This window comes from Zootoca vivipara, chromosome 6, assembly GCF_965207765.1.
Source record: "Zootoca vivipara chromosome 6, rZooViv2.hap1.1, whole genome shotgun sequence".
NCBI lineage: Eukaryota > Metazoa > Chordata > Lepidosauria > Squamata > Lacertidae > Zootoca > Zootoca vivipara.
Window position 1 is genome coordinate 63,191,745 of NC_142589.1, and position 26,007 is coordinate 63,217,751.

The 26,007-nt window shown below is 46.5% G+C and overlaps 1 protein-coding gene across 3 annotated transcripts; it reads left to right on the forward strand.

The window, feature by feature from the left end:
* Nucleotides 1-1,367: 1,367 nt before the first annotated feature.
* Nucleotides 1,368-18,006, forward strand: RCC1 (regulator of chromosome condensation 1). 3 transcript variants are annotated; one of them, XM_088672393.1, is made up of 11 exons: nucleotides 1,368-1,531; nucleotides 3,710-3,718; nucleotides 6,012-6,073; nucleotides 7,201-7,388; nucleotides 8,390-8,569; nucleotides 8,671-8,794; nucleotides 9,817-9,939; nucleotides 11,591-11,746; nucleotides 13,383-13,502; nucleotides 14,563-14,715; nucleotides 16,036-18,006. In XM_088672393.1, the coding sequence occupies exons 1-11, from the start codon at nucleotides 1,368-1,370 to the stop codon at nucleotides 16,206-16,208; spliced, it is 1,452 nt and encodes a 483-aa protein (XP_088528519.1). In that variant the 3' UTR covers nucleotides 16,209-18,006. The 3 variants fall into 3 exon arrangements, with proteins under 3 accessions (XP_088528519.1, XP_034976308.3, XP_034976309.3); XM_035120417.3 differs by lacking the exon at nucleotides 3,710-3,718 and having other exon boundaries at nucleotides 1,393-1,531; nucleotides 6,004-6,073; XM_035120418.3 differs by lacking the exon at nucleotides 3,710-3,718 and having other exon boundaries at nucleotides 1,395-1,519; nucleotides 6,004-6,073.
* Nucleotides 18,007-26,007: the final 8,001 nt, after the last annotated feature.

Consider the following 26,007-nt stretch of genomic DNA (forward strand, 5'->3'; position numbering starts at 1 on the left):
AAACATCTGGAGGGCCGAAGTTTGGGGATGCCTGCTCTAATGCAAGGTTTATAAGTCCCACTGTAGGACTACCTCCTAGTTCCCTTGCTGGAAGAAAGCCCATGGCAAAATGAGTGGATGATTGACAAGACAGTGATTACTATGTTGGGTGCAGATGGACTCCCATCAGCCCCAGCCAGCATGGCCAAGAGAAAAGTTGTATTCCAACACAATTTGGAGGATGGCAGATTCCCCACCCCTGTTGGGGAATCCTTCCTCCATGGCACCTGCGTTCTTTCCAGCTAAATTTCTCTTCAGGGATAATTGGACTTACAGGCTTGTGTACATGCTATATACTGTACCTTTAGAACACATTTGAAGCACCTCCTTTCCCTCTAAGAATTCTGGGCACTCTTGTTTAAGGGTTGTTTGGGAATTGTAGCTCTGTGAGGGGTAACCTACGGCAGGAGTGGCCAACTCCCAAGAGACTGCGATCTACTCACAGTGATCTACCCCCATTTTGGGGGTTCAGGTTGAGCTTTTTTAGGGAGGAGAGCCCTGTTTTGGGGGGGGGGGTTCAGGTAAAAGTTGAAAGTTGTTAAGCTTCTTTGGGGGAGCCAGTGATCTACCCATGATCTACAACACATCCGGTGATCTACTGGTAGATCACGATCTACCTGTTGGACATGCCTGACCTACGGTATCTCAGGGTTGTTTTGAGGATAAAATGGAAATTGGGTGAGCCATGTGCCTTGGGTGAGCCTTCAGCTTCTTTGAACATAGGCAGGATATAATAGTAAAAGGAATACTATTTTTTTTGTGGTAAAAATACTACCAATAAAAGCCGTGTTGGTCTGAGTCGAAACAAAATAAAAAAAAATTCCTTCAGTAGCACCTTAAAGACCAACTAAATTTTTATTTTGGTATGAGCTTTCGTGTGCATGCACACTTCATCAGATACAGTAATGATCAGAGTTTTTTTTTTGTTCTCTGGCCCACCTTGAAAGACGCAGCCTAACCCAAGGCACATTTACGCTCCAGCAAGTCCCCCCTGTGTCCATTCGGGCTTATTCCCAAGTAAACGTGTGCAGGGCTGCAACTATACAGCCAAATTCTAGGTACTCTGTAGTGTTCACTTCCCCAGCTAAGTGTAACTAGGTTCGTGGCCTGAAAAAGAACCCATTTTATTAAGATCATTATATGTACACGTATTCAGGCTTCAGCCAAATGATCAGTGATATACCTTCTGAAGCGGCGTCCGGGCTTTAGCTCTTATATTTAACCTCAGTCTCGTTCGAATGGTTGGGGGATGGGATTTCCTTTCCCTGCTTTGCCGATAGTTGGCGCTCTAGAGTAAATTTTCTCTGTTCCTCCTTTCTTGCCAGCCAATGGTATCTGCGCCGGGGCGCCTCAGTGCGCATGTTCGAACGGATAAGGACGCCAGGGGAGGGAGGGAAGGGGGGGCAAGGCAAGAGGGAGTGCTTGTGGGGAAGAGGAACAGGAGACTTGTCGGACTTGGGAGTGGGGAAGCGAAAATAAGGCAAGTAACGAGGTGAGTTTGCCACCGGCGGCAGCACCATGGCGGAACGGGGGTTGCCCAGGACGGTCGGTTGCAGTGGAGCGAGAAAGAGAATCAGCCCGGGTTTTGTGGGCTTCGCCCCCTTTGAATCTCGCTTTAAGTTATGGAAGGGCCCGACCGGCCTCGTCCCCACGTGGCTTGAGAACGGCGTGGCGGGTGGCCGAACTCGCCGGTGTCTGAACGTTCTACGGATGGAACGCGAAGTTGCTGGCTCGCGTTCCAAAGCCGGCGGGCGAGTGCGCGCGCTCCTGGGAGAACGTTTCCTGGGAGAAGGAGAAAGTCGGAGGTTCTGCCTCGCGCGCTCTTCAATCCCTCCCTCCCTCTCTGCCCGGCTGGCTCTCTCCTCCTCGGGCGGCTTGCAACAGCGGGAAAGGAAGGGAGCGTCAGCGCGGGAAATTCAAATCTAGGCTGCTTCCTTGAGAGTTGCGGGAAAGGGAAATAGAAGGGGAGTTGGCGCGGGCGGTGGGGGAACGGGGGTAGAACATGATAGAGGAGCGTAAAATGATGCGCGGGTGGAGAAAGCGGGCAGAGGTGTTCTTCTCCCTGGTAGTACTGGGGCCAGCGACCATCCCATAAAGGTGGAAGGTGGGTGCGTGGGTGGGAGATTCGGGACAGCTGGATTTCTTGCACTGGCATCCGGTGGTGGAACTGAATACTGTTGAATCTGGCCCGAAGGCTCTTTCTTCACGTGTCATGTGTCAGTCAGCATAGATAATACTCAGACTGCATTCACCCAGTTCCCAGGTGCATCTTATTTTCCCTCCTCAAATATACCAGTTCCTTATTTTTTGACCAAGTAAGTCCAGGGAGCCTTCTCACAAACGCAACCATGGGGCAACATCTAGACACCCTAACATTGTTTGAACAACAGGACGCTTCACAGATACGTTTTAGTAGTTGCAACATAATGATAATATTTTACATTTATTTTCTAGTTTATAAACCACTTTTTCTTCTGTCTCTCTCTTTAAAAGTGTATAAGGGTGTTTGGGTGTTCAAAGCACTTCAATTCTGCTTTCTGTGTAATCCTCTAAACAATCCTGTTAGGTAGGCCAGTATAAATTTCCCTGTTTTGTAGTCCAGGGACCTGTGGCTGAGAGAAATTAGCAAGGTATCTGGGTCTCTGGTTTCTGCAGAGAGAGAAAAAATGAACTTTGTGTTTGTGTGTGTGTGTGGCTTTTCTGATCTGGAGCTTGGCTTCTTAGCTGCCTTCATAGCTGCCAAGTTTTCCCTTTTCTCGCGAGGAAGCCTATTCAGCATAAGGGAAAATCCCTGTAAAAAAGGGATAACTTGGCAGCTATGGCTGCCTTTTGCCTTTCAGCACAACTGGTTTATTTTGCAGTCACGGCTCATCTTTGTTTCCAGACAGCCTCTCATGCCCTCAGCTGTGCAACAGGTGGAACTATTGAACAGGTGTGGTGTTCGTTGGCAGAGAAGTGGAATGCAGTTGTGCAGGGTCCCTTCAGACTCTGCATTTCTGTGATTCTAATTGCTGTGTGAGCATCTACTGCAGGGTTGTTGTTGTTGTTTAAAAATATATAGTTAGTGACAAGCTACCCAGCTGTCCTCTGCATGCTCCTCTCAGCACCCATAACAGGCTGCAGTTCCCAGGATTCTTAAAGTGGTATGATACTCCTTTAAATGTTTAGTGCAGATGGACAGTTAGATCTGGGAGAAGACAGCTTCCACTCCATAGCAATTGCCATGGACGTTTTAGCTGAGATTCCTGCATTGCAGGGGGTTGGACTAGATGACCCTCGGGGTCCGTTCCAACTCTACAATTCTGTGATGAGTAAGTGCCCAGCTTTTGTTCTCACGTTCTGCTTATAGGCTTTCCATTGGCATTTGGTTGGCCCCTTAGGGGAACAGGAGGTTGGAATATGTAGACCTTTGATTTGATCTCGTGAGGGTCTTACTATGGTCAGTTAAGAATCATAGCTCAGTAGTAATGTGCATGCTTTGTATGTTAAAGATCCCATATTCAGTCCTTGGTATTCATAGTTAAAAGGACCAGGTAGTACTAAATGATGGAAAATACAACTTCAGACCCTGGAAAGCTGCTTCCAGTCAAAGTCTTTATACCTAGTCTCACTAGCTGTGTCTATTCCTATTGTTGTTGTTATTTATTACTTTCCCCATGCTGATTAACAGCATCAGGGCGCCCTGGAGAATGGGCTAGCTTTTTGAGATCTTTTCCCCATTCTCTGAAGACTGTACACGCTTCCTCACTTGTGTAGAAACACACCAAATTACACCCCAAAAGGCCAAAAAGGCAGCAGGGTATAGTCCTGTCTCAATGGAACCTTCCAGCTATTCTCTTTATATGGGGTATTCCACTGGGAAGGGATTTAGAAGGCGCATCATACCAGGGAAACACATGCAAAATACTGTACAGATGCAAACTGATTTATTAGTCATTGGCCACTTCCCAGCGTGTTCTGGGAATTGTAGTTTTGTGAGACTAGGCGCTAGGAATCCCAAATAAAGAATTCTCAGCAGTGGCATGAGTTTCCTGGAAAAATTTGAATTGGAAAGTTTTCTGGAAATGCCTTCTGTGCAAATTAACCTAATTGGCATTGGAACATTTTCAGTTTGCATTGTATTTTTTTGTGATGCCCCTAGTGTGATAGCATGTTTATTTTACTTGTGTTTAGTAAGCAAAGCTAAAAACATCAAACGGGGAAGCTTGCCTAGTCATTGTGCCTGCATTTGGCATCTATTCATTGGTACTAATGAGCTTATGCAATGGGAAATTTCCCATGGAAAAATAAAGCACTGGAGAAATTTCTGCCCCATGTTGTGGATTCTCACCATTTCACAAGACGGCATTTCCCTGTGTTCTTTGGGGGCAGTCACAGAAATTAAAGTGGCATAAAACTGCCTAAAGTAGATTTGACCAAAGCCAAATATGAATCTAGTTTATTTTCATGGTGCGAAAATAACCTTTCCAGATTACGTGAAATCTACTCTCTTGCAGAAATTGCATCCAGGAATCTGTGTCCTTGACTTCCTGTGACACTTAGATTTATTGCAATGAATTATACACTTTTTAGAAAAAATAAGTTTTGCCATTACTGCTGAAGCCAAAGAGGAACGAAACACATTCCTGTCGCAGCCAATAACAAGTCTTCAACATTGCATTACTGTTAAATTAAACAAGCATATTCCATTTTGTGTGATTTATCCTGCAGAGGAAGAAAAAGCTGTGCAATGTAGCATGAGTTGCGTAACCCGCTGAGTGCAGAATCTGGGTTGGTGGTGGGCAGGGGGCTTGGTGTTAATATCAGTGAAGTTAATTTCCTGCATTGTGCAAAGTACGTCAAGTAAAATTCTTCTTTGCCAGAGCTGGCCTTTGTTCCCCTAATCCAGTTATTCACACATTACCCCTGTTCATTGGAGCTGGAAAAGTGTTCATTTAAGCACCTCCCAAAGTCAACCATGTATGATGCCTCGAAGCGTTTTCTGATCCTTCTTGCGTCCTTTTTTTTAAAAAAATGGCAATTTACCCCTCACATCCTTTCTGATGCTGTGCTTTTCCAGGCCAAACCATGAGAGGATCGAACAGGTGGCCCTGGGGCCAGTGTGGCACTGTGTGTATACTAATGACAACCCCCCCCCCTCCAAATTTCTTTGGCCAGGCACCATGGCAAATGGCCTTGGGGAGATGTGGAACAATGGATGGCTTTGATTTTTGAATTGGCTTTGGTTAGGCTCTGAAAGTTTGGCGGCCAAAACATTTTCATCGCTATTGAGGGACAGGTTCTCCCTTTCTGCACTGGCGTCATCTTCCTGGTCTCATCCAACACTTCTCTTCTTACTTAAGGATCCTATTTACCCTCATGCTGCAGCTGTAGAACAATAGGCAGGGATGGAGAGCCTGTGGGCCCCAGATGTGGCCGGACTCAAACTCCCATCCTTCTTTATCATTGGCTACACTGACTGGGGCCGATGGGAGTCCAACAACATTTGGAAGGCCCAGATTCCCTTTCTGTGATCTGTCCCGCCCCCCTGGTAGCCAAATATATTTTTGGGGTGGATTCAATACACTTCAAGATGCCTCCTACAAACTTTCTTGGGACACATAACATATTGCTGAATATTTGTAGATGGACAGAGCGGTCTTTATGGAAACAGAAATGCAGATGTTTCCACCAGAGATTCACAGCTCTAGGAGCATTATGAAACACAAGGGCAGGGATCATTCAAACAGAGCACAAAAATCGCTGTACCTAAAAAAAGGGAGTATTTGTTTTCAATTCAGAAAATGACTTCAGGTGTTCCATGAAACACACAGCTTCCCAGTTAAAATATAAGAAGCACTGTACTGTACTAAAAATATTACCCGTGAAAGAGAAGTCAAGAAGTAATCCTGCTCTCTGTTTTGGACCATGCCAGCCTTTCATGTTTTGACTGGGGGTGTCTTCCACTTCTCCCTTCCCTAACAGCACTAAAGAAACATGCCAAGAAAACGGGTGCTGGAAAAAGATGACGCTGTCAAAGTGAAGCGGACTAAAGGTGAGGTTGCGTTCCGTTTTTCATTTTTCATCTAATTTGTCCACTGCCATTCTAAATCGCTTTACACAAGGTGGTTTGCAAGCCATAGAAACAACAAAATATATGACAAGGATCACACAGCCTATAACCATCAGATCCAATGCAAATCATAGAAGTATAGAGTTGGAACAGACCCCCAGGCTCCTCTAGTCCAACCCCCTGCAATGCAGGAGTGACAGATGGCCATCTAAACCCTGTTTAAAATTCTCAGAGGAAGGAGAGACCACCACCTCTCCTTCCTGGAGACCCTCCCTGGAGCCTGAAGACAGCATCCTCTTTGGGCTCTGGGGAGGGTCTTGGCGTGAGCCGGAGGGTCAGCAGGGCTTCCTCATCTGATGCACAGGGAAGTGGCTGATGTTGCTGCGCTACCTCGCATGTCAGCTGTTACGTCGGGAGGCTAAGGAGCCCCACAACGTCCCTCTGCCCCTCCGGTTTGGGAGGAGATCCTCACCAGAGTCTGAAGAGAGCCTTTTCGGACTCTAGTATGGGTCTGTTCCCAAGCCAGGAGTGCTCTCCAGGGTGCCTGGCATTTTTGTGCAATTTTGTGTATGCGCACGGGGCCTGGAATGTAACCCCTGTATAAATGGGGAGTCCCCTGTCTTGGCCTATCCATGCCAATCTGCTGAGAGCCTTCTCTGCCGCTCACCAACTTTGTACCCTTGGAGGCTGCTGTGGGTTGCAACCGCTGTCATATGCAATTCTTTTGGCCTTCAAAGCTCACAACAGCCCATAACTGACGTCAGTATGTGGAGTAGCCATGTTTGTTTAAGGCCCCGTCAACACCATGAAGTGGTATGATGCAGTCCTGAGTTCCCTGAAGGAATCCTGGGGAATGAGGTTTGCTAAGGGTGCTGTTTGTTGTCCTCTAGATGTTGGACTGCAGCTCCCAACATCTCTGGCTATTTCCCATACTAGCTGGGGTTTGATGGGAGTTGGAGCCCAACGTCAGGAGCGCGCTACGTTGGCTAGTCTTGGAACGGTTGGGTCCTGAGCCGAGAGCTTCCTGAATGGATTTGTGTGGTCATGTGATGCTTCTTCTCTTGCCTCATGTATTCCATTTCTGACTCCTCCTCACGGTTCCTCTCCAGTCAGCCATCAGTCGCACCAGACAGAGCCTGGACTGGTTCTGACCTTGGGGCAGGGCGACCTTGGGCAGTTGGGCCTCGGACCGGACGTGTTGGCGCGGAAGAGGCCTGCCCTGCTGCAGCTCCCCGAGAAGATCATCCAGGCTGAAGCGGGAGGGGTTCACACGGTGTGCCTCAGTGAAACAGGCCAAGTGAGTCTTGTTCTGCCTTCGCCACCTGCGTCGTAACGATTTGCATTCCTTTAGTAGTGCTTGCAAACTGGAAGGTCCAGAGGCCAAAAAAGACCCCCTGTGCCTCCGTCTGGCCCTTGTGACACCCTTTAGGCCATGCCCCTTCCCCACACCGCTTTTTTGTCCCTTCTTTGCACCCCAAGTAGTTTTGCCTGGCTGTAACTTGAATTTGAACTCAGAAAAATGCCTCCTGGTTGCCAGGATGGAGGTGTGTGTAGAAACTAGCCTCATGGAGGGCTTGAAGCAAGACCTAGGGAAAGTGTCCGCCTGGGAACAGTCCCAAGGCCTGGAGTGACGCATGTGGTCCCTGGGCCTGAAGTTCCCCACCCCTGTGCCAACGAGACAGGCAGTGGTGATGAAGACATGGCTGCGACCTACTTGTGAGTCCTGCCCCAGTGAAGACCAGTGGCTCAAGCTGCTTTGCAGATGCAGCGGGGTTCCCTGCTTCCTGTTGAAAGTTGTTCTCCAATTGCCACACTGTCTCAGCCCTCCATCTGAAGAAACGGGCCCTTGGATTTCCTCTTGCCTTCCCTTTCCACAGTGTAGCCTATTTTGACTACAACTGTGTTGGCAGCCAGCACCATCGATTGCTTTAAAATGGGGATAGAGATGGGAAGCTGCCTTATTCTGAGCCAGGCCATTGGTTCCTCTTGCTCAGTATTGTCAACACTAACAGACAATGGCTTTCCAGGACTGCCTGGAGATGCCGGGGATTGAACCTGGGACCTTCTGCATGCAAGTCTGATGCTCTACCACTGAGCTATGGCCCTCCCTATCGACAGAGTCATGGAGAATGGCTACTAGTCATGGTAGCTCTGAGTTACCAGTTGCTGGCCTTTAATGTCCTCCATGTGGGTTTTCCAGAGACATCTGCCCCTGTGGAAATCAAGATTTGCCTGGACTCGATCTGCCTTTGGTCTGACCCAGCAGGTCACTTTCTTGCATTTTCTCCTGTTTTGCAGATTTACACTTTTGGTTGCAACGACGAGGGTGCCTTGGGGAGGGACACTTCAGAGGAGGGGTCAGACTTTTTGCCGGGACTTGTTGATCTGAAGGAGAAGGTGGTGCAGGTCTCTGCTGGGGACAGCCACACGGCGGCATTGACAGACGACGGGCGTGTCTTCATCTGGGGAGCTTTCCGGGTATGTTGCCCACCTTGCTTTGGCGGAATAAAGGTTTATTCAGCCCCTCTGTTCTGGATTGCTAGCTAAACCTTTCTCTTTCTGCATCTGCCTCTACTCAGGATGAGAATGGAGTCATCGGTTTACTGGCTCCTTTGAAGGGCGGAGAGCAGTTGGAGTCTACCAGTGGCAGTGCTGTTCCTGTGGAGCTGCAGTTGGATGTGCCAGTTGTTAAAATTGCTTCAGGTGAGTCACAGAGGCCTGGTTTGCATATCACACTACTAAACCATGGTTTGTTTAACAGGGAGTTGTCCTTCAGGCAGTCAAACAAACCATGACCTGTTGCTCCAAAGTTTTTGTTTGCCAACTGTTCTTGCCTTGTGAGGTTCAAGTTCATAAGTTCATTGTTGTAGCCACAGGCCACGACAAACTTGTATTAGGCAATAATATTATTAAAATAATGCAGAACATACACCTATAATATAAAAATTTGTTCCTGAGCAATAAAACACAATTTCCCTTTTGCATCTCTGACAGCTCCAATTCTAATATTATTTTGCCTTAAAAAAATTCCTAATTGCCTTAGGCAGAATTTTCCTGTCTGCTTTCCATTGACTGTCAAACCAGCTAAGGTGTGTTGATTGTGTTTAGACTGGGGTGAGGTGGTCAAAGAAACCATGGTTAAGGATGAGTGCTGGGTTTGCACATAATACAAAGCCATAGGTAAAACAAGTCAAGGTTTGTAAGCCAACAGCAAACTATGACTTCAGATTGAAGTTGGTTGGCAGTAAACAGACCATCATTGTTTCTGGGCAGGGCTCACACATAACACTAAGGCATAGTTATATAAGCCCTGGTTTCGTGTTGTGTGTGAACCAGGCCAGTAAGTGATGCACAGCAACCATTTCCCCCTATGCAAACTGGTGTGTTGACTTTCCAGTGTCGAATTTTTACTTCCTGTATAGCCCAAACCTCCTGTATAGGAGACTGAAGCTGTTATCTCAAGTTGATAGCTTTGGGTGGTAGTAAAGAGGACGTTTTCCTTGTTCTCCTGTGTTCCTCCTTGACGTAATTTCCTGTGCGGTTTCCCATAGGTGGGATATCAGGTAGCTAATGCAACCGCAGAAGAATGTCCCAATCTGGCTATTTTTCAGTCTCCCACTCAAGCAATCAAAACCATGCTTTGGAAACCTAATTGTTTGGTGTGGGATTAAAGAACCAACTCATCACAGATGGGATAGTTTTATGCCTCTGCTTTCGCTTCTCAGGGAGCCATCACTTGGCATTAGTGTCCATGGCGGGAGGACTTTACACCTGCGGTTGCGGAGACAATGGCCAACTGGGGCGAGTCCCCCAAGTCTTCACTGCCAGAGGAGGAAGAAAAGGATTGGGTGAGTTTATTGGCATTAGATTCATTCTGTTGCTTTGGAGTGGTCTGAGGGTGGTGGTGACCAGTGATACGGGTTTTCTGGAAAATCTAGAATCGGGAAACTTTCTAGATTCCATCCCGTTTGGAATTTTTTAATGCAATTTAGGGTAAAAGTAGAGTTGGGGAAATGCCCTGTCCTCCAACCCACCCCCAGGAAATTTTCCTTTGAGAATTTGCATTGGAACAAATTCCTGATGCCCTAGAGCAGGCATGTCAAACCTGCGGCCCTCCAGATGTTTTGGCCTACAACTCCCATGATCCCTAGCTAGCAGGATCAGTGGTTGGGGAAGATGGGAATTGTAGTCCAAAACATCTGGAGGGCCGCAGGTTTGACATGCCTGCCCTAGAGTATGGGTTGTCAACATGGTGCTCTCCAGATTTTCCTGGACTCCAAACTCCTGTCATCCATTGGACAAACTGGGTGGAACTGATGGAAGTTGGAGTCCAACAACCTCTGTAGGGCACTAGCCTGGCTGCCTCTGCTCTAGAGAGTGATCTAGTTTTGCACACTTATATTTAGGAACTCAAGCAAAACAGTTAGGACAGTGCCAAGCTTGCTGAATAATATTGCATTTGCATTTTGAATCTGTTCATCATAGTTGCACATGAACATGTGGAAAAACACAGGGCAGTGAGAGAGAGTGTTGAAGTAACAGTCATTAACTCTCAGCCAAAAGCTGGTGAGGAGTCATCTCCCCCTGTCTGACAATCTCCCCTCCCCCGGACTCCTAGAATCAGAAGAGGCGTGAAGAGGGTGGAGAAGTTGGCTTCACACAGGCAAAATACTTTGCTTGGGGAAAACCCTGGAAAGGAGGGGACTTAAGCAGCTGTGGGAAGGCAGGGGACCTTCAGTCTCAGTGACTGCTTCATGTGGGCAAGACCTGCCGGAGATGAGTTGCTGTGCTCATTTGGCCTGACACTCCTGTTTTTGCCAATAAAGAGTTACCGTATAAGACGCCCTCATGTATAAGACAACCCCTATTTTTTAACCGAAAATTAATAAATTAAGTTGTTTAGGTTTTTTGGGGGTGGGGGAGATCGCCAATTGCTCACCTGCCAGTCTGACACTGCCGATTGCTTGCCACAGCCACTGCCGATTGCACACCTCACCTCAGCTGCCAATTGTCTACCCACTTGCCGCAGCCACCAATCACCCGCCCAATCGCCGCTGCCAATCTCCTGCTTGCTGCTGCCATTAATCGCACGTCCCCCCCCTCTGCATTCACTATCCGTGTATAAGGCGACACCCAATTTTTGCCTAATTTTTTTAATAGCAAAAAGCATCATCTTATACACGGAAAAATACGGTAACTCCAACTTACTCGGTGTCATTTACTGCTAGCATGCTCCTGTCACAGGCTTGGCAAGAGTCTTTGGGGGCCAAGGTAGAGAGCTTTGGTCTTCTTCCCTCCCCAGTTTCCCCACACCTGCTATACAGGGATGGCTTTAAAGGGACAGGAGACCTTTGAGATTTCCCATAAGGGAGCCTGCATTATATTCCAGAAGGAAGGCTTGGCTACCCAGGGCATCTTTGTGCTGGATGGCTTCTTCCTTCCTTCAACCCCCCCCCCAATTCCTCATAAGCATTCTTCCCCCCGCCACTTCTCTTCCAGAACGGCTGCTGCTCCCACAAGCTGTTGCTATCAAGCAGAGAGGCTGCAAGACCAAGGGGCAGATCAAGGACGTCTTCTGTGGTTCTTACTCCACCATCGCCATCACCCAGGAGGGCCATGTCATTGGGTTTGGCCTCTCCAATTACTACCAGCTGGGTGAGTTGGCAGTCCAGGCTCAGAAGGAGCCAAGTGGACTTGGTGGGAGGTGGAGCTGTTTTTCAAGCGTCTTCCAAAATGTGCCAAGTTCGCGGGAGGGAAGGTGGGGTCGGCTTGGGTTGTTCCTCTTTTGCCACGGGAAAAGGGAGCAGCTCCCAGCACCTGGATTGCACCGCAGAGTAAGAGCATGCAGCAACATCTCCCACCATCTGTGTCCTAAATGGCAGGTGTGGTGATGGCTGGTGCCCCTTGGGTGAGAAACTGGGAGACCAGCAAGCAGTTGGGGGCTGGTTGAGGTCGATGGTGCCCTGTCCCGTGTGCCTTAATGGATCGGCCTCCGCTGCCTAGGTCAGCATCCTGCAGGCCCTGTAAAGCTTTTCCCTTCCTCCTGTGCCCAAATTTGCTACAGCCCCCTAGGCCATTGCAGTTGCGCCCTCCTCCCTTCAGCCTGCCAAACAGGTGGTTGGTGGAAATGATGTCTCTCTGTGCTGGGGTCAGGGACGGGTTTGCCTTTTCCTCCACCTGAGCAGGGGGAAAAAACACTTTGAAAATGAAGATGCCCCTTGCTGTGTGAGTACGGTTTATCTCTCTCCTTCCCTGCCTTTCATAACCTGGAGAAAACAGTAACGCCATGAAACACCTTAGCCTTTGAAAAAAAGGAAAGGGTTTTTGTGGTCCCCTCCTTCTTTTTCTTTTTTCTTTTTACAGACGGGAGTACAGGTTACTCCCAACTTACACGGGGGTTAGGTTCCGTGGATTACGCTTAAAGCCAAATTTTGTATAGTCAAAACACATTGGGTGCAATGGCGGATATGGATTGCCAAACCTATTTCCCCTGGATGCCTGTCCCCTTTTTAATTAAAAAAAGATCACACGCCCGCCTTTTTGGCCCTTACAGAACGTGTCTGGATAGATTTTGTTGATTTTTTTGTATCTTTACGTGAGCGATCTACAACCCGCTCTCAAGATTTTAAGAGAGTTTTCTGTCTACATTTAAAGATAATTCATGTGCAGATTTCCATAGGTTTTCCCAGATATTCAGTGGGACTTTCCCCCTGGTTGTTGGACCCATTTCACGGAATAATCGTTGTTACAGTTCAGTTTCCTATTTGACCAAAAGTGAATAGATTTTTGCTCTGGGGTTTCTGCCTTGAAACTTGCTTTTAGCTTCTGAGTATGAAGTGACCAATCCCTTAGTTACAAGATCTTGAACCCTGATTAGATTCTTCTTCCACTTTTGGAAACCCATCCTTTCCCCCCTTTTTAATCCCGTGTAAAGGTCTAAAAACGATTCCAAAGTGGATGGACTTGGGCCCAAGGTGCAATATTGATTTTCGAAGGGTTTTTCTCTTCCTGCTGGGCTGGAGACGGGTCTGCCCTTCTTCAACCTCAGCTAAGAGAGAGACTTCAAATGTGTCCATATGTGATGCTGCTATAGCCCTTGGGGACAAAAGTCTCAGATCATTCTAGTCTAACTTGGCGGCAACCTCTGTAAGCTTGGGGCTAAGACTATGTCGAGCTGCGTTGAGATTTAAAACTCCAAAATGCCAGGTTGAATTTTTCAAGTCCTCTTTCTCTCCCAAAACTATACATTACACATTATTAACTGGCTTGGGGTTTTTTGCTTATCTCCCAGGATCTCAAGGAATTGACACCTACTATTCGCCAAAGGTTCTGACGGCGTTCAAGAACTCCACCAAATCCTGGGTTGGGTTCTCAGCTGGGCAGCATCACACTGTGTGTCTGGACTCGGAAGGTGAGTGGCTGCTCTTTGATGGGCTGGAGGAGAGGAACATAATACGGGCATGGGGAAATCATGGCCCTCCAGAAGCTGTTGGACTACAGCACCCATCATCCCTGGCCATGCTGGCAGGGGATGATGGGGGTTGTAGTCCAACAACATCGGGAGGGCTGCAGGCTCCCCCTCCATGACTTCAAAGGAGCGGAGGCAACGGTACCAAGGAACGTAAATGCCTTATACCAAGCGAGACCGCTGGTCCATCTAGCTCAGCAGTGTCTACACTGACTGGCAGTGGCTCTCCGGAGGTTTCAGACAAGCGAGTCTCTCCCAGCCCTTCCTGGGCATGAACCTGGGAGCTTCTGCATGCATAATAGTTGCTCTGCCGCTGAGCCATGGCCCCAGGGCTGCTTTAGATGATTTGGTGAAACTGGGGTTGGATTTCGCAATACAGGACCCTTTTAATGCTGTAATCCCCCCCCTGTCAGAAATATATTTATTTAAGGCTTTCAAACCATCCATACTCAACACAGTCGAGTGGAAAGTACTGTGCATGCAAAGGCGAAGGATATTTTCCTGTTGCAATACAATGATAGCTAAGCAGCACAATCCACAGGTTGATTCACATCCAGGTAGCCCCCTCCACATTGTTCGTATGGTGCAGCGCAGATAGGTGAGGATCTGTGTGCAACTATTCACAGAATGTATGAAAGGGAACCAGGCCTTATCACCCCTGTCAGGTTAAGCAGCCTCCAGTGGCAGAACTGTAGAGTTGGAAAGGACACCATGGGACATCTAGTCAAACCCCCTGCAATGTAGGAATCTCAACTAAGAGCATCCGTGACAGATGGCCTTCCAACTTCTGCTTAAAAACCTCCAAGGAAGGAGAGACCACTACCTCCTGAGTGATACCACTGAACAGTTCTTCAGACGTTCAGAGAGGGCTGTGGGCCAAACAGCCTTCATCCTCACGCAGTCTGGGTGATGGTCGGTCCCTCGTTGATCCTAAGTCTGCCTGTGGGGCTCTTCACTGAATCTCTCCTAACAGAGCGATGTCTCTTTCTCTCACCTTCCGCAGGAACCGTGTGTAGCCTTGGCAGGGCAGACTATGGCATGTTGGGCCTGGGAGAGGGCGCGTCGGACAAGAAGGCCCCCACGGCTGTCTCTGGGCTGCCGAAAGCGTCATCGGTAGCCTGTGGGGAACGGGTTGGCTTTGCGGTTACGGAAGACGGTGAGTCTGAGCTGTGCGCTGGGTTGGCAGGGGCTGAATCTGTGGCGCTGTGGGGAATGCCGCTGTGGAGTGAGTGGCTAGCAGTTGGTAGTAACTTGAGTATACAGGTGGAGGGCATTCAGCTATGTTCTACTCAGGGTAGACCCATTAAAATGACTGTATCTTGGGGGCAGGGGGCGGGAATCCGTTGGCAAGATGAGCAGCTTAGGATGTAGCAGTTCAGCTGATCTTAAACCTCCAACACTGGCATCACTTTCTCATTCTGGTTCAACCAGTATCCAACCGGCTGAGCTGAGGTTGTGCAGGCTCCCCAAAAAGGGCATTCTGGATGTTTGGCAGAGGTGGGACCAGAGAGAGGGGTGCTTAGGCTGGATCCCACAGGTCCTGGCAGCCTGGCCTAGAACACTTTTGAAGCCTTGGGTTCCCTCTGCCAGGCTGAGGCAGAACAGCCACTGCCACAGTTTAAACAGGGTTTTCATCTGGCCTAAAGTTAATTATGCCAGCTTCTTGCGCATAGGTTTGCCCCAGCCACTCTGGATGGCTTCCACAACACATATAAAAAATATAATAAAATGTCAAACATTTAAAAACTTTCTGATACAGGGGTGCCTTCAGGTGTCTTCTAAAAGTTGTGTTGCTGTTGGGTGCGGGAAGGAAAACAGGGAAAAGAGAGAATGGAATGGAGGTGTCTCGAACCCTGAACCAGGGAGCATACCGCGCTGCAACATTTTGTTGTAGGTCTCGCGTCTCTGAGAGGAATTTGAAAAGGTTTCTGCAGTCAGCATGGAAAGATTTGGAACCTTTCCCCTCCCCCTACTCCGTAAAACCATACAATGGATTCATGCAGAGCAAAATACTCGTGAAAATAGGAACATAGGAAGTTGCTATTAGTTCATCCAGCTCTGTATTGATATCCAAGGCTTTGGTCAGGGATGTTGAGATGCCACAGATTGTCCCTTGGATATTCTATAGGCAAAGCATGTGCTCTGCTGAAGAATCACAGAATTGTAGAGTTGGAAGGGACCCCAGGGGTCATCTAGTCCAACCCCTTGCACTGTAGGAATCTCAGCTAAAGCTGAGATCCAGCTAAAGGAATCTCAGTTAAAGACTTGCAGCCCTTCCTGACTGGGATCCTTGGTGATGGAGCCTTTGAGCCTCTAAGTTGCTCAGATCTCAACAGTCTGCACTCATGAGGTCTAGAAACTTAAACTGAATATCGCATCTCCCCATACTGAATAATATGCATGCATTGCCCAGCCAGCTTAGGGCACAACCGCTTAGGGCTCTTTTTCACTGTCATACTTTCCCTGTCCTCTGTAGGCCGAGCATTTGCCTGGGGCATGGGGTCTAACCTCCAGCTTGCCACTGGGGACGAAGAGGATGCCTGGAGCCCCATTCAGATGTCTGGCCAGCAGCTGGAGAATCGCAGCGTTCTCTCGGTGACCGGCGGAGGGCAGCACACCGTCCTCCTCGTCAAGGAGCAGCAGAGTTGACAAACTGTTCCTGCAGTCCCGGAGAGAACCATCCAGGGGGCAGCACTTTCCTGAGTCTTTGGGACGGGGCTCGGAAGACTGGCTCCTTGGTGGCTTCTTGCGGAAAACTTTCTGAGATTTCTCTAGGGAGAAAATTAGCCAATATAAAAGTAATTCCCTTAAGATGTTGGTATTTGTTTAAATCTATAAAAAATGGCTTCCCTCACTGCTCTCAAAGCTATTGATAGTCAGGACAAGGTCTTATTTAAAATAAAAATAAAAATAAACAAGACAAGGGACAGCATTTGGCTTTGGAAACACATGGTGCTTTTGTTCCCTCGCCGCTATCTGATCTGCCTTGCTTCTGAAATCTGCACAACTTGTCCTGGTTTCGCCATCAAACCTGGGGCTTCATCTCCTAGACTCTTGCCTTCCCTGCCACTGCCCCCCAGTTTATAACGGCTCACCTCAAAAGTTACCATTTTCTCCATTTTTGCATTCAATCCCTCCATGGTCCTGGGAGATGGATTAACTTGTACACCCATCGAAGGCAGCCTTACCAAACCTGGTGCCCTCTGAAAGCTATGGACTCCAGCTCCCATCAGCCCCAAACCGGTGTTGATTACAGTGGTCAGGGATGATGGGAGTTGTAGTCTAGGGACACCTGGCTGGTACCAGTTTGGAGAAGGCTGTTTTTAAGGGGAGGACTGCCTTCTCTTTAATCTAGGTGTAGTTTCAAGTTTCTGCTGCCACCTTCCTGGTTGAGGCAAGGCGGGCAGTTAGAAGCAGAGATGGTTCTTGAGGGTGACCCTAGTTCCTTATTTATACACATGGATGTCTTAAGAGTCGAGAGTTCTCTGGCAACTGCGAACTCCGCTGCGGAGTGACTCCGGAGTACAGGGATGTGTACAGGGGAATGTGCAGTCCTCCCAATGTGGTTGGATTCTCAACTCCTATCAGCCCCGGCTGGCATGGCCAACAGTCTGGGATGGTGGGAGTTGTAGTCCAACATCTGCAGGGTCAGAGTTTAGCCACGCCTGCCACAGCTTCAAAGGACCATTGCCTCCAAAATCTTCGAGTGCAGCTTCCCCCATCTGGGTGGCTTTGTGACGGTTCAAGGAAGGTGCCTAGGCTCAAATGTTTTCCCCGATTGAGAATTCCTGAGGTAGAGCCATCAGTTCTATTATTTTGGATATATCCTGTAGACGGCTGCCTTTTTAAAGCTGTGTCTGTAATCCTGGGAGGCTGCAAGGGAGCTGTTGCCCTCACTCTCCATCGTGGTACCCATATTTAGTTTCTACCTGCATCAGCCGCAGGAAGCCTGTATCGCTCCATGTGCTGGACTCCAACTCCCATCAGTCCCAGCCTGTATGGCCAACAGCCAGGGATGATGGGAGTTGGAGTCCAACAACATCTGGAGGTCCACACCCTGTGCTGAGATTTGGCCCTGCGGGGCACATGTAGGCTTTGGTAAAGCCGGTGGAGGAAAAACAGCCGAATTGTACCGATGCATGGATCGTGTGCAGTAATCCTACTGGGACAGAAACTTTGTGTGTCAATCTCTTCTACCCACTTTCTTGCTGTTGTCTCTTTCAACCACGTTTTGAAGACCCTGCCAGCCCTACGACGGGTTGTGTTTGGAAAAATGCTGAGTTATTGGCAATATTTGGGTGCCCTGAGTATTTTTATTTTGTTTTTATTTTGTTTTTAGGAAGTAAGGGAAGCAAAAAGTGGTCATATTTTTTTCTGCAGGAGAGATGTGAATCTGTAAAAATGATAACATTTGAAATAAATTGAGTTTTGATAACTCTTGAGTGTGCATCTTCTGCAGGGCCGTTGATTCTGTTTTTGTCGCCTGCATTTTTATTGCTTATTATATACCATCCCTATGACCGATTTGAAGTTTAGGGGTGTGCAGCTTGCAACCGCAGCAAAAAATGGGATGCTTACTCAACTCAGCTTCAGGATAGGGTGATTGCCATATTGAAAATATTAATAAGCTGCCTTTTCAGGTAAACCTCAAGGCTGTTTCCAGCAGCATGTAAAACATAATTCAAAAAGATGCAGCAATAATAATAGTAACCAGAAATAACATTGAAGCAACACGCTGTGCAATAAATAATAATTATCTAAAAATGGTTGTCCCGTGTAGACAACAGCAGGGATCAGCCAGCCGTGAGATGCTTCCAGCCAAAAATAAAACTAGTTGTGCAGGGAAAAAAAGATGTAGTTTTGGAAGAGCTATAATTCTCAGGTACCTACGAAGAGAAAGTGATTGGTAAGCCACTCACAGAATTGTAGCTCTGAGGGCTATAGGGGTCTCCAAGCAAGTCTGTAGCCTTAACTAACTACATCTCCCATAATTCTTTGGGGGAAGACAGAGGAATTTGCTGCCAAGGAGTGTGGTGGAGTCTCCTTCTTTGGAGGTCTTTAAGCAGAGGCTTGACATCCATATGTCAAGAATGCTTTGATGGTGTTTCCTGCTTGGCAGGGGGTTGGACTGGATGGCCCTTGTGGTCTCTTCCAACTCTATGATTCTATGACTTCTCAAGGTGGTACTGCCGTGCCTTAAATGTATGGTGTGAATGAGGCCCTGAAATTTTGAGCAAAAGCTGGGGATATGGTATAGTATTTCTACCTCTACACCTGCATCATATACCAGACATACAAGTAACATCCATGTCAGCCTTCCCCAACCTGGAGCTCTCCAGATATTGCTGGACCACAAATCCCATTGGCCATATCATCTGGGGCTGCTGGGACTTAAAACATGTGGAAGGTGCTGGGCTTTAGGAAGGCTGGTCCAGGGCATAGCTGCCAAGTTATCCCTTTTTAAAAGGGATTTTCCCTTATGCTGAATAGGCTTCCTCGCGAGAAAAGGGAAAACTTGGCAGCTATGGTCCAGGGTTTCCCAACCTTGGGTCTCCAGCTGTTTTTGGACTACAACTCCCATCATGCCTAGCTAGCAGGACCAGTGGTCAGGGATGATGGGAATTGTAGTCCAAAACCAGCTGGAGACCCAGAGTTGGGAAACAGCTATAAATGGTCAGTGTACTCACTCATTAGGAAGGAGGTGCTTGCAGATGCACAGAAGCCGTGCCTCGATACGGATTTTTCGGGGTACCCCCAGAACGAATTAAATTCGTATCCAGAGGGTCCACTGTATTGTCTAGTGCAGGGTTAGGGAACCTCTGGCCCAAGGGCCAAATCTGGCCCAGGAAGGGTCTCCGTTTGGCCCATGAGGCTGTTTCCCCTAAACCACACTCACCTGCCTTGCACCTGTCATTATTAGGCACGGGGCTAGATTGGCTAGGGAACTCTGCTGCCCAGCTAATCCCTGCAGAAAGCAAGCTTAAAATTGCTGCCAGTCACCTGATAGGCAGTGACTTCAATCCTCAGCTGCTCAGTGGTGCTTTAACTACTGCTCAGGACTTTGCAAGCCTTACCTCAGGCATAGGCAAACTCGGCCATCCAGATGTTTGGGGGCTATAACTCCCATCATCCCTGACCTCTGGTCCTGTTAGCTAGGGGTGATGGAAGCTGTTCCAAAGTTGAACAAGGGTGTTCAGAGGATGCCACACTGTAAGATTATCAGTTGAGAATGTAAAGGGTACCATGTTTCTATAAAGCCATCTGCGTCTTGTTCACCCCTCTGAGCTTTCAGGGGTCTGGTAAGTTTTTCCATTAATGCTGTCATCTATACTCCCCCCCCCCCCCGGGATAGATGTAGATTGTCCAGATTCTTCCATTTTTGAGCAATTGACAGTTTGCGAGAATTCTTTAAAAACAGTGTAATATTGAAATACACAGATACCGTTGAACTACAACTCCCATTATCTTCGGATATTGGCCGTGCTGGCTGGACACCTCTCTTAATAACCTCAATATTAATTATGATAAGACAAAAAATATGTAATTTACAAAGAGGGGGAACCCAAAAATTTGGATAATTAATGGACATCTTATCCAAGAAGTTTTTGGGGATTGTATATAAAAATAATATGAATTGGAATACTGTACACATATTTCTGCTGCGATAGCTAAGGCTAAAATGACAGCTCATCATATTAAATCCTATTTTTTCTCTCCCGTAGGAAATAGATATATTCCGGCTGTATTGCAAGTGATTGATAAGAAATTGTGTGCCCAACTTTTATATGGTATCCCAGTGTGGATTTTAGGTGATCTTAAGAGCTTGGATAAATTTCATGCATCCCTTCTCAGGACATTATTAGGATTTACGAATTCAGTAAGATATGAATCAATATGCTGCGAGTTAGGAATACTTCACTTATCAGCAGGAGCATGGTTGAGAACCTTGAAAAATTGGATCTTCCTTCATTATAGAGCCTTATCTGCTACTTCTTTATGATCTTCTAAGTGATAATGTAATTTACAATCTGTGATTTGTAGAAGAAAATTGAATTCCAAAGGGCTTAATTTAACTGGCCCTCTTATATATCCGCTCTTTTTAAATCTCCCTTTGTGCAGAGATTTCCAAAAGGGATATACTGTATTACAAATCTTAAGAATCTTTTAGGTTGTTCATGCTAGCTAGATTTGACATGTTTCCTTCCATGATAGTAAGAGGAAGGTATTTAGCTCTTCCAAAATCTGAACGTTTTTGTAAATGCAGTAAGAAGGAACTGGATACATTAGAATATATTTTCTTCTCTTGCAACTTTGGCACTAACGCTAGAAGTCAATTATTAGATGCCCTGCAAATGGAAAGGTTTATGCTTCCAACTATTCAAACATTGTTATCGGATAGTAATGATAAAATTACTTCAATTGTAGCCGAATTTTTAAGTTCAGTCCATATAGAAAGATTAAGCTATCATAAAGAGGATTAGGGATCTTAGTTATGGTAAACAGTAATGTGGCATTATAAAACTGTTATATCGTTTATCTCAATTGTTTTAACTAAGGATTATTATGAGAAGTTTTAATCTAATTTTACGGATTAGTATTAATGATTTAACTAATACAAGTCTTATTTGTTGAGTCCATATCTTAAATATTTTATATATAATACGTTTGAAGAGTATTGGTCTGCCATGCCTAATAAAGGTTGTTGAATTGAATTGATATCTTCAGATATTGGCCATGCTGGCTGGGAAAGGTGGACAGCAGATTCCCCAAAACATCTGGTGGGCACTAGATTGGCTGTCCCCTGCTTGTAAGGGCATCCAAGTCAGCCTGGGATTTTGCTTGATGAGGAACAGCCCCTGCGCTCTCTGATTCCTTGTAGTCATACCTCGACATCCAAACGATTTGACTTTTAAAGGTTTCGACTTCCAAAGTCGACAACCCCGGAAGTCTTTTCACCGCGCCCCCCGGCGTGTGTGTTCTGCACCTGCGCAGAGCAGCGTGCACAATCGGCGCATGCAGCGACCGCGTGTTTCAACATCGAAAACCTCGACTTACGAAGACGGCCGAGGAACGGATCGTCTTCGTAAGTCAAGGTACCACTGTACCAGACTCTCTCACCCAGTGGTGTTTTGAGGCTCAGCACTGACCTGTTTTCTAGCTTTTGGTGAATGCAATACAATTCTTAGGTCTCCAAATATCCATTCCGTTAGAACAGTGATGGCCAAACTTGGCCCTCTAGCTGTTTTGGGACTACAACTCCCATCATCCATAGCTAACAGGACCAGTGGTCAGGGATGATGGGAATTGAAGTCCCAAAACAGCTGGAGGGCCAAGTTTGGCCACCACTGCGTTAGAACAAGCTTCCAGAGCGGCGCCACAATGTGGAATGTTAGGTAACGTGCATCAGATCATCCCCGTAAGGTGACCTGGATGCTGTTACCCAACCTTTCCTGTGTTCCATTTGTGTTAAGACAAGAGGGGCAAAATGATTTAAGAAAACTCTGGGCCTCTAACCTTGATTGCTCGCTCCCATTCCAACAACACAATCTGCAATGTGTGGATCCTGATGCACAAACTCCCCAAACAAGAAACTGTTTGGTTTTTTTTAAAAAAAATAAAGAGAGCTATCGCCCCTGCTTTGAATCAATTAAGCCTCCAGCACAGATTTTGCCAACACATTTCAGAAATGCGAAAAGAAGGCGACCTTGGCAATTGCTCTTTTGAAATCTATTAAGTTGTTAAATAATGAAGTGTCCTTTATTCCACTCTGGCCTGAACAGCTGTAGTAACTAAGCCCACTCCAACAACTGAGATGAACGATGGACATATGCAACAGTATTCAAGAAGCTCATCGGCACAATGGGAGGATTGGAGCGCATGCAGTGTGGAGACAGTCCAGTTCCTTTAAAAAAAAAAAAGAATTCTAGAATATCGGGAAGAAAGATATGGGCTATCTTTTCCCTGGGAACTTTCTGTGTTCGGTTTTTTTTTTGACATGGGGACTATGCAATATGACTGAAGTAGTGCAGTCCCCGGAGGGCTGTTCTGTAATGTATAGACCAGGTGTTTAGGACACAGGTGTTTAGGATTCAGATCTTATAGAACAGGCTAAATAAATTGATCCAATTCAAACTTACGAATTAAATTCTGAGGCTATGATCCAGCTAGATGAAGGACATTTTACGTCTCCTTGTTTTGAGCTGGAGAGTTAAGCTGCAATTCTAAATACATGTTGAACTGTGAGTTCCATGGAACTCAATGAGACTTCTGGGTAGATGGGTGTAAGGCTGAACTCCAGAGCAGATGCTTAATCTTTGTCAATTTAAAACTCAGTTTTGTCTAGTTCCCAAATTCATCTCCTTCCTCCCCTGCTTCACCAACATCATAAGTTATGAATGCTGTTAGAGTGGGGTGGGGGACAAGACTTGAAAATTATTGATTTTGACATTTTGATGCACAACGCTGTTGTCTTAAAACTAATTAGCAACATGTGCAATTTATTTAACTTTTTTTTATCTAAAAGCTATTCCTTGAAGCTGAATCCTCAAAGGAAAGCATGAACACGTTTTGTTTCTCCTTAATTCCATTTTTATTGATTTTCCATTAAGTTTTACACACACACACACACACACACACACACACACACACACACACATGTCGGTCATAGAACAAAGCATGAGAAGGTTAAAAATTCAAAAAAGTTGAATTTGAATTCCGAAAATCTTCCAAAGTTGGAAGCCTCGGGAAATTTCATTCTTGCTGGATTCATGACTCACTCTTGATTAAATCAGTAGAACTCCTTTAAATGTTCTTCTGTTTCAGTGTATCTAAAGAAGTGTGCATGCACACGAAAGCTCATACCAAAATAAAAACTTAGTTGGTCTTTAAGGTGCTACTGAAGGAATTTTTAAATTTCCTTTAAATGTAATTGTAGTTTTAAAAACAGCCCACAAGATGGCAGCGGCAAGCAGTAGTTGGGCAGACATGGACCACAAATAGAAAATCACATTTCTTTTTCTCCCTTTTTTTTTTGCTAGATCAAAAGATCTGTAAAGAAATTAATGAAGCAAGGTCCAGAAAGGCTAATAGTGAGAGGCTACACTGCTAGATTTGGAGTGGGAGCGAATGAAGTGGCGAATGTTCTGCCTTTCTTGCAAAGTGCCCTGAAAACGTAGCAGCCGTTTAAAAAGGCTGTTTGGGAAAACAGCCAAGATGAGCAAAATCTTTCCTAACAAGACATTCATGGCCTTTTGTAGGGGATTGGCTCGCTGGAGAGTGTCCTGATACTTGATAACCATAGGGAAATGCTTCAGACCTGAGCACGTTCGATGTGGGGTCTGATTGAAATCAATGGAACAACAAACAGGGCTATATTTAAGCAAGGGGACCTGGAAAATCCAACAGGTGTAGCCTTGCCTTGTTGCGGCAGCACCACCTCCATACCTGGGAGAAGCACATTTGTTGAAAAAGCAAAATAGTGATCGTTAACATGGGTTTTGCTTAGTGCTGGAGACTGGCCTGAATAACTATCCAAAGCGGGGGAGGGAGAACAATAATTGTTTCGTAATCCCAGCAGCCTTGGATGGAATTTGTTTTGATGTTAAATAAATTATTGTATTTTAATATTTCTGTTGGAAGCTGCCCAGAGTGGCTGGGGAAACCCAGCCAGATGGGCGGGGTATAAATAATAAATAATAATAGTTGTTGTTGTTATTTCATCAATTTCTACCCAGACACTGTTTCCAATGGCCAAATCAAAGCTATGTCAGGGAAATTCCAAACGTATGGCAACCCTATTTAAATGTACAGCAGAATAAGCCGTTGCGCTTAAGAATTCTCATGAATGCAGTCCCAAAAGGTAAGAAACAGAGTCCTAGATTTACTCAGAATGATTATATAGCCTGCATTCCTCCCCATCATTTCTTGCGACCAGCCAACATGTTTATTGGCTCCCCAAAATTCTTTTTTAAAAAACCACAAAAAGGAACAGATGCTTGAATTCCTGGGCCTTAACAGTTTTCGCCTCCATCACTCTTGCTACAATACTCAAACAGCCCACCAGTTCACAATTTCATGATCCAGTAGTAGTACCTTTAATTGGGTCCAGTGCATTCATGATCTTCTATCTAATTACTCGACTGGCTCCCAAGGCATAGATTGGGCCATTCTGTTACAGAAGGAAGAGGAATCATCATTGGCCCATTCGGGATATGCTTCTTCCAGCAGAGGGCGCACAAAATTGGATGCTTGCTTAATTGTGCTTCAGAACTGGGTGATTCTTCTATAGTATTTGAAAATATTTAAAAGCTTCCTTTTGAGGGCAAACTCTGCCAAGGGTGCTTCGAATGGTATGTGAAACATCATTTAAAAGCAGAAATGAAAACGAAGAGGTGTGAAAAGGATGTAGCCAGAATGCAATCAGGTGTGCAGGAAAAGGAGAGCTGGAATGAAAGCAGGGCCGGATTTAGGTTTGATGATTTCCCCAAGCTACCAAAGGTAATGGGGCCCTTTATATGTCCAGCTGTCCTTTGTCAACAACAAATTGTCACTGTTTTTTGTGTTGAATATATGCTATATGGTAATTTATGGACCTAAGAGGTATCTAAAGCCATTTGCATGTGCTGCCATGCAACCAGTCCACGCAGAATGTAGGCACCCTATATATAGAAAGGAGCAAACCAGGGATATTTTAGGGAGCAGGCTAGCAGGCGGGGCCCATTACTTACATCTTATGAGCCTACACAACACAAAATAATTGCTTTATGTAGGTTTTATTTTATTTGTTTTTTATCTTATATTTTGGAAATGTACATCCACTTTTTCACCTTTATTTTTTGGGGGGGCCCCCAAGAGAGTGGGGCTCTAAGCTATAGCTTGTTTAGCTTATATGTAAATCCGGCACTGAATGAAAGAACAGGGTGCTTCTGAGGATGTTGTGAGCCTAGGGATTGGTTTTCAGCAGTGGCGGAGCTTCATGCTCCGGGGGCGGGGTGCGCGTTCTGGGGCCGTGGCGTGCCTCCCAGGGGCACGGTGCACCTCCTGGAGGGGCATTGCGCACGTTCCGGGAGTGGGGCGCTCCTCCCGGAGGGGCGTGACACGCATTCCGACGGCGGGGTGCACGTTTGGGGGGAGGGGTGGGCGCCCGCGATGGTGCCCCTTGGAGCCCGCCGCTCGGGGTGGCCCGCCCCTTCCGCCCCTATCTTCCTACTCCCCTGGTTTTCAGTAACTCACAGTCCTTTCACAAAAAGAGTCCGCTCCTGGTTAAAGCACAACCTATTTACTTTGAACAGCCTAATTTAAGGCAGATACAGAGGTGGTGATTTATTTTTGTGCCGGGGGGGGGGGGAATGGCACAGGAAGGAAAGTTTTAACCTCTGACACACCCACACCCACACACCGCTGCTGCATGCCACATTCCTGATCACTCTGTTCCCAACTTTGGGAATAT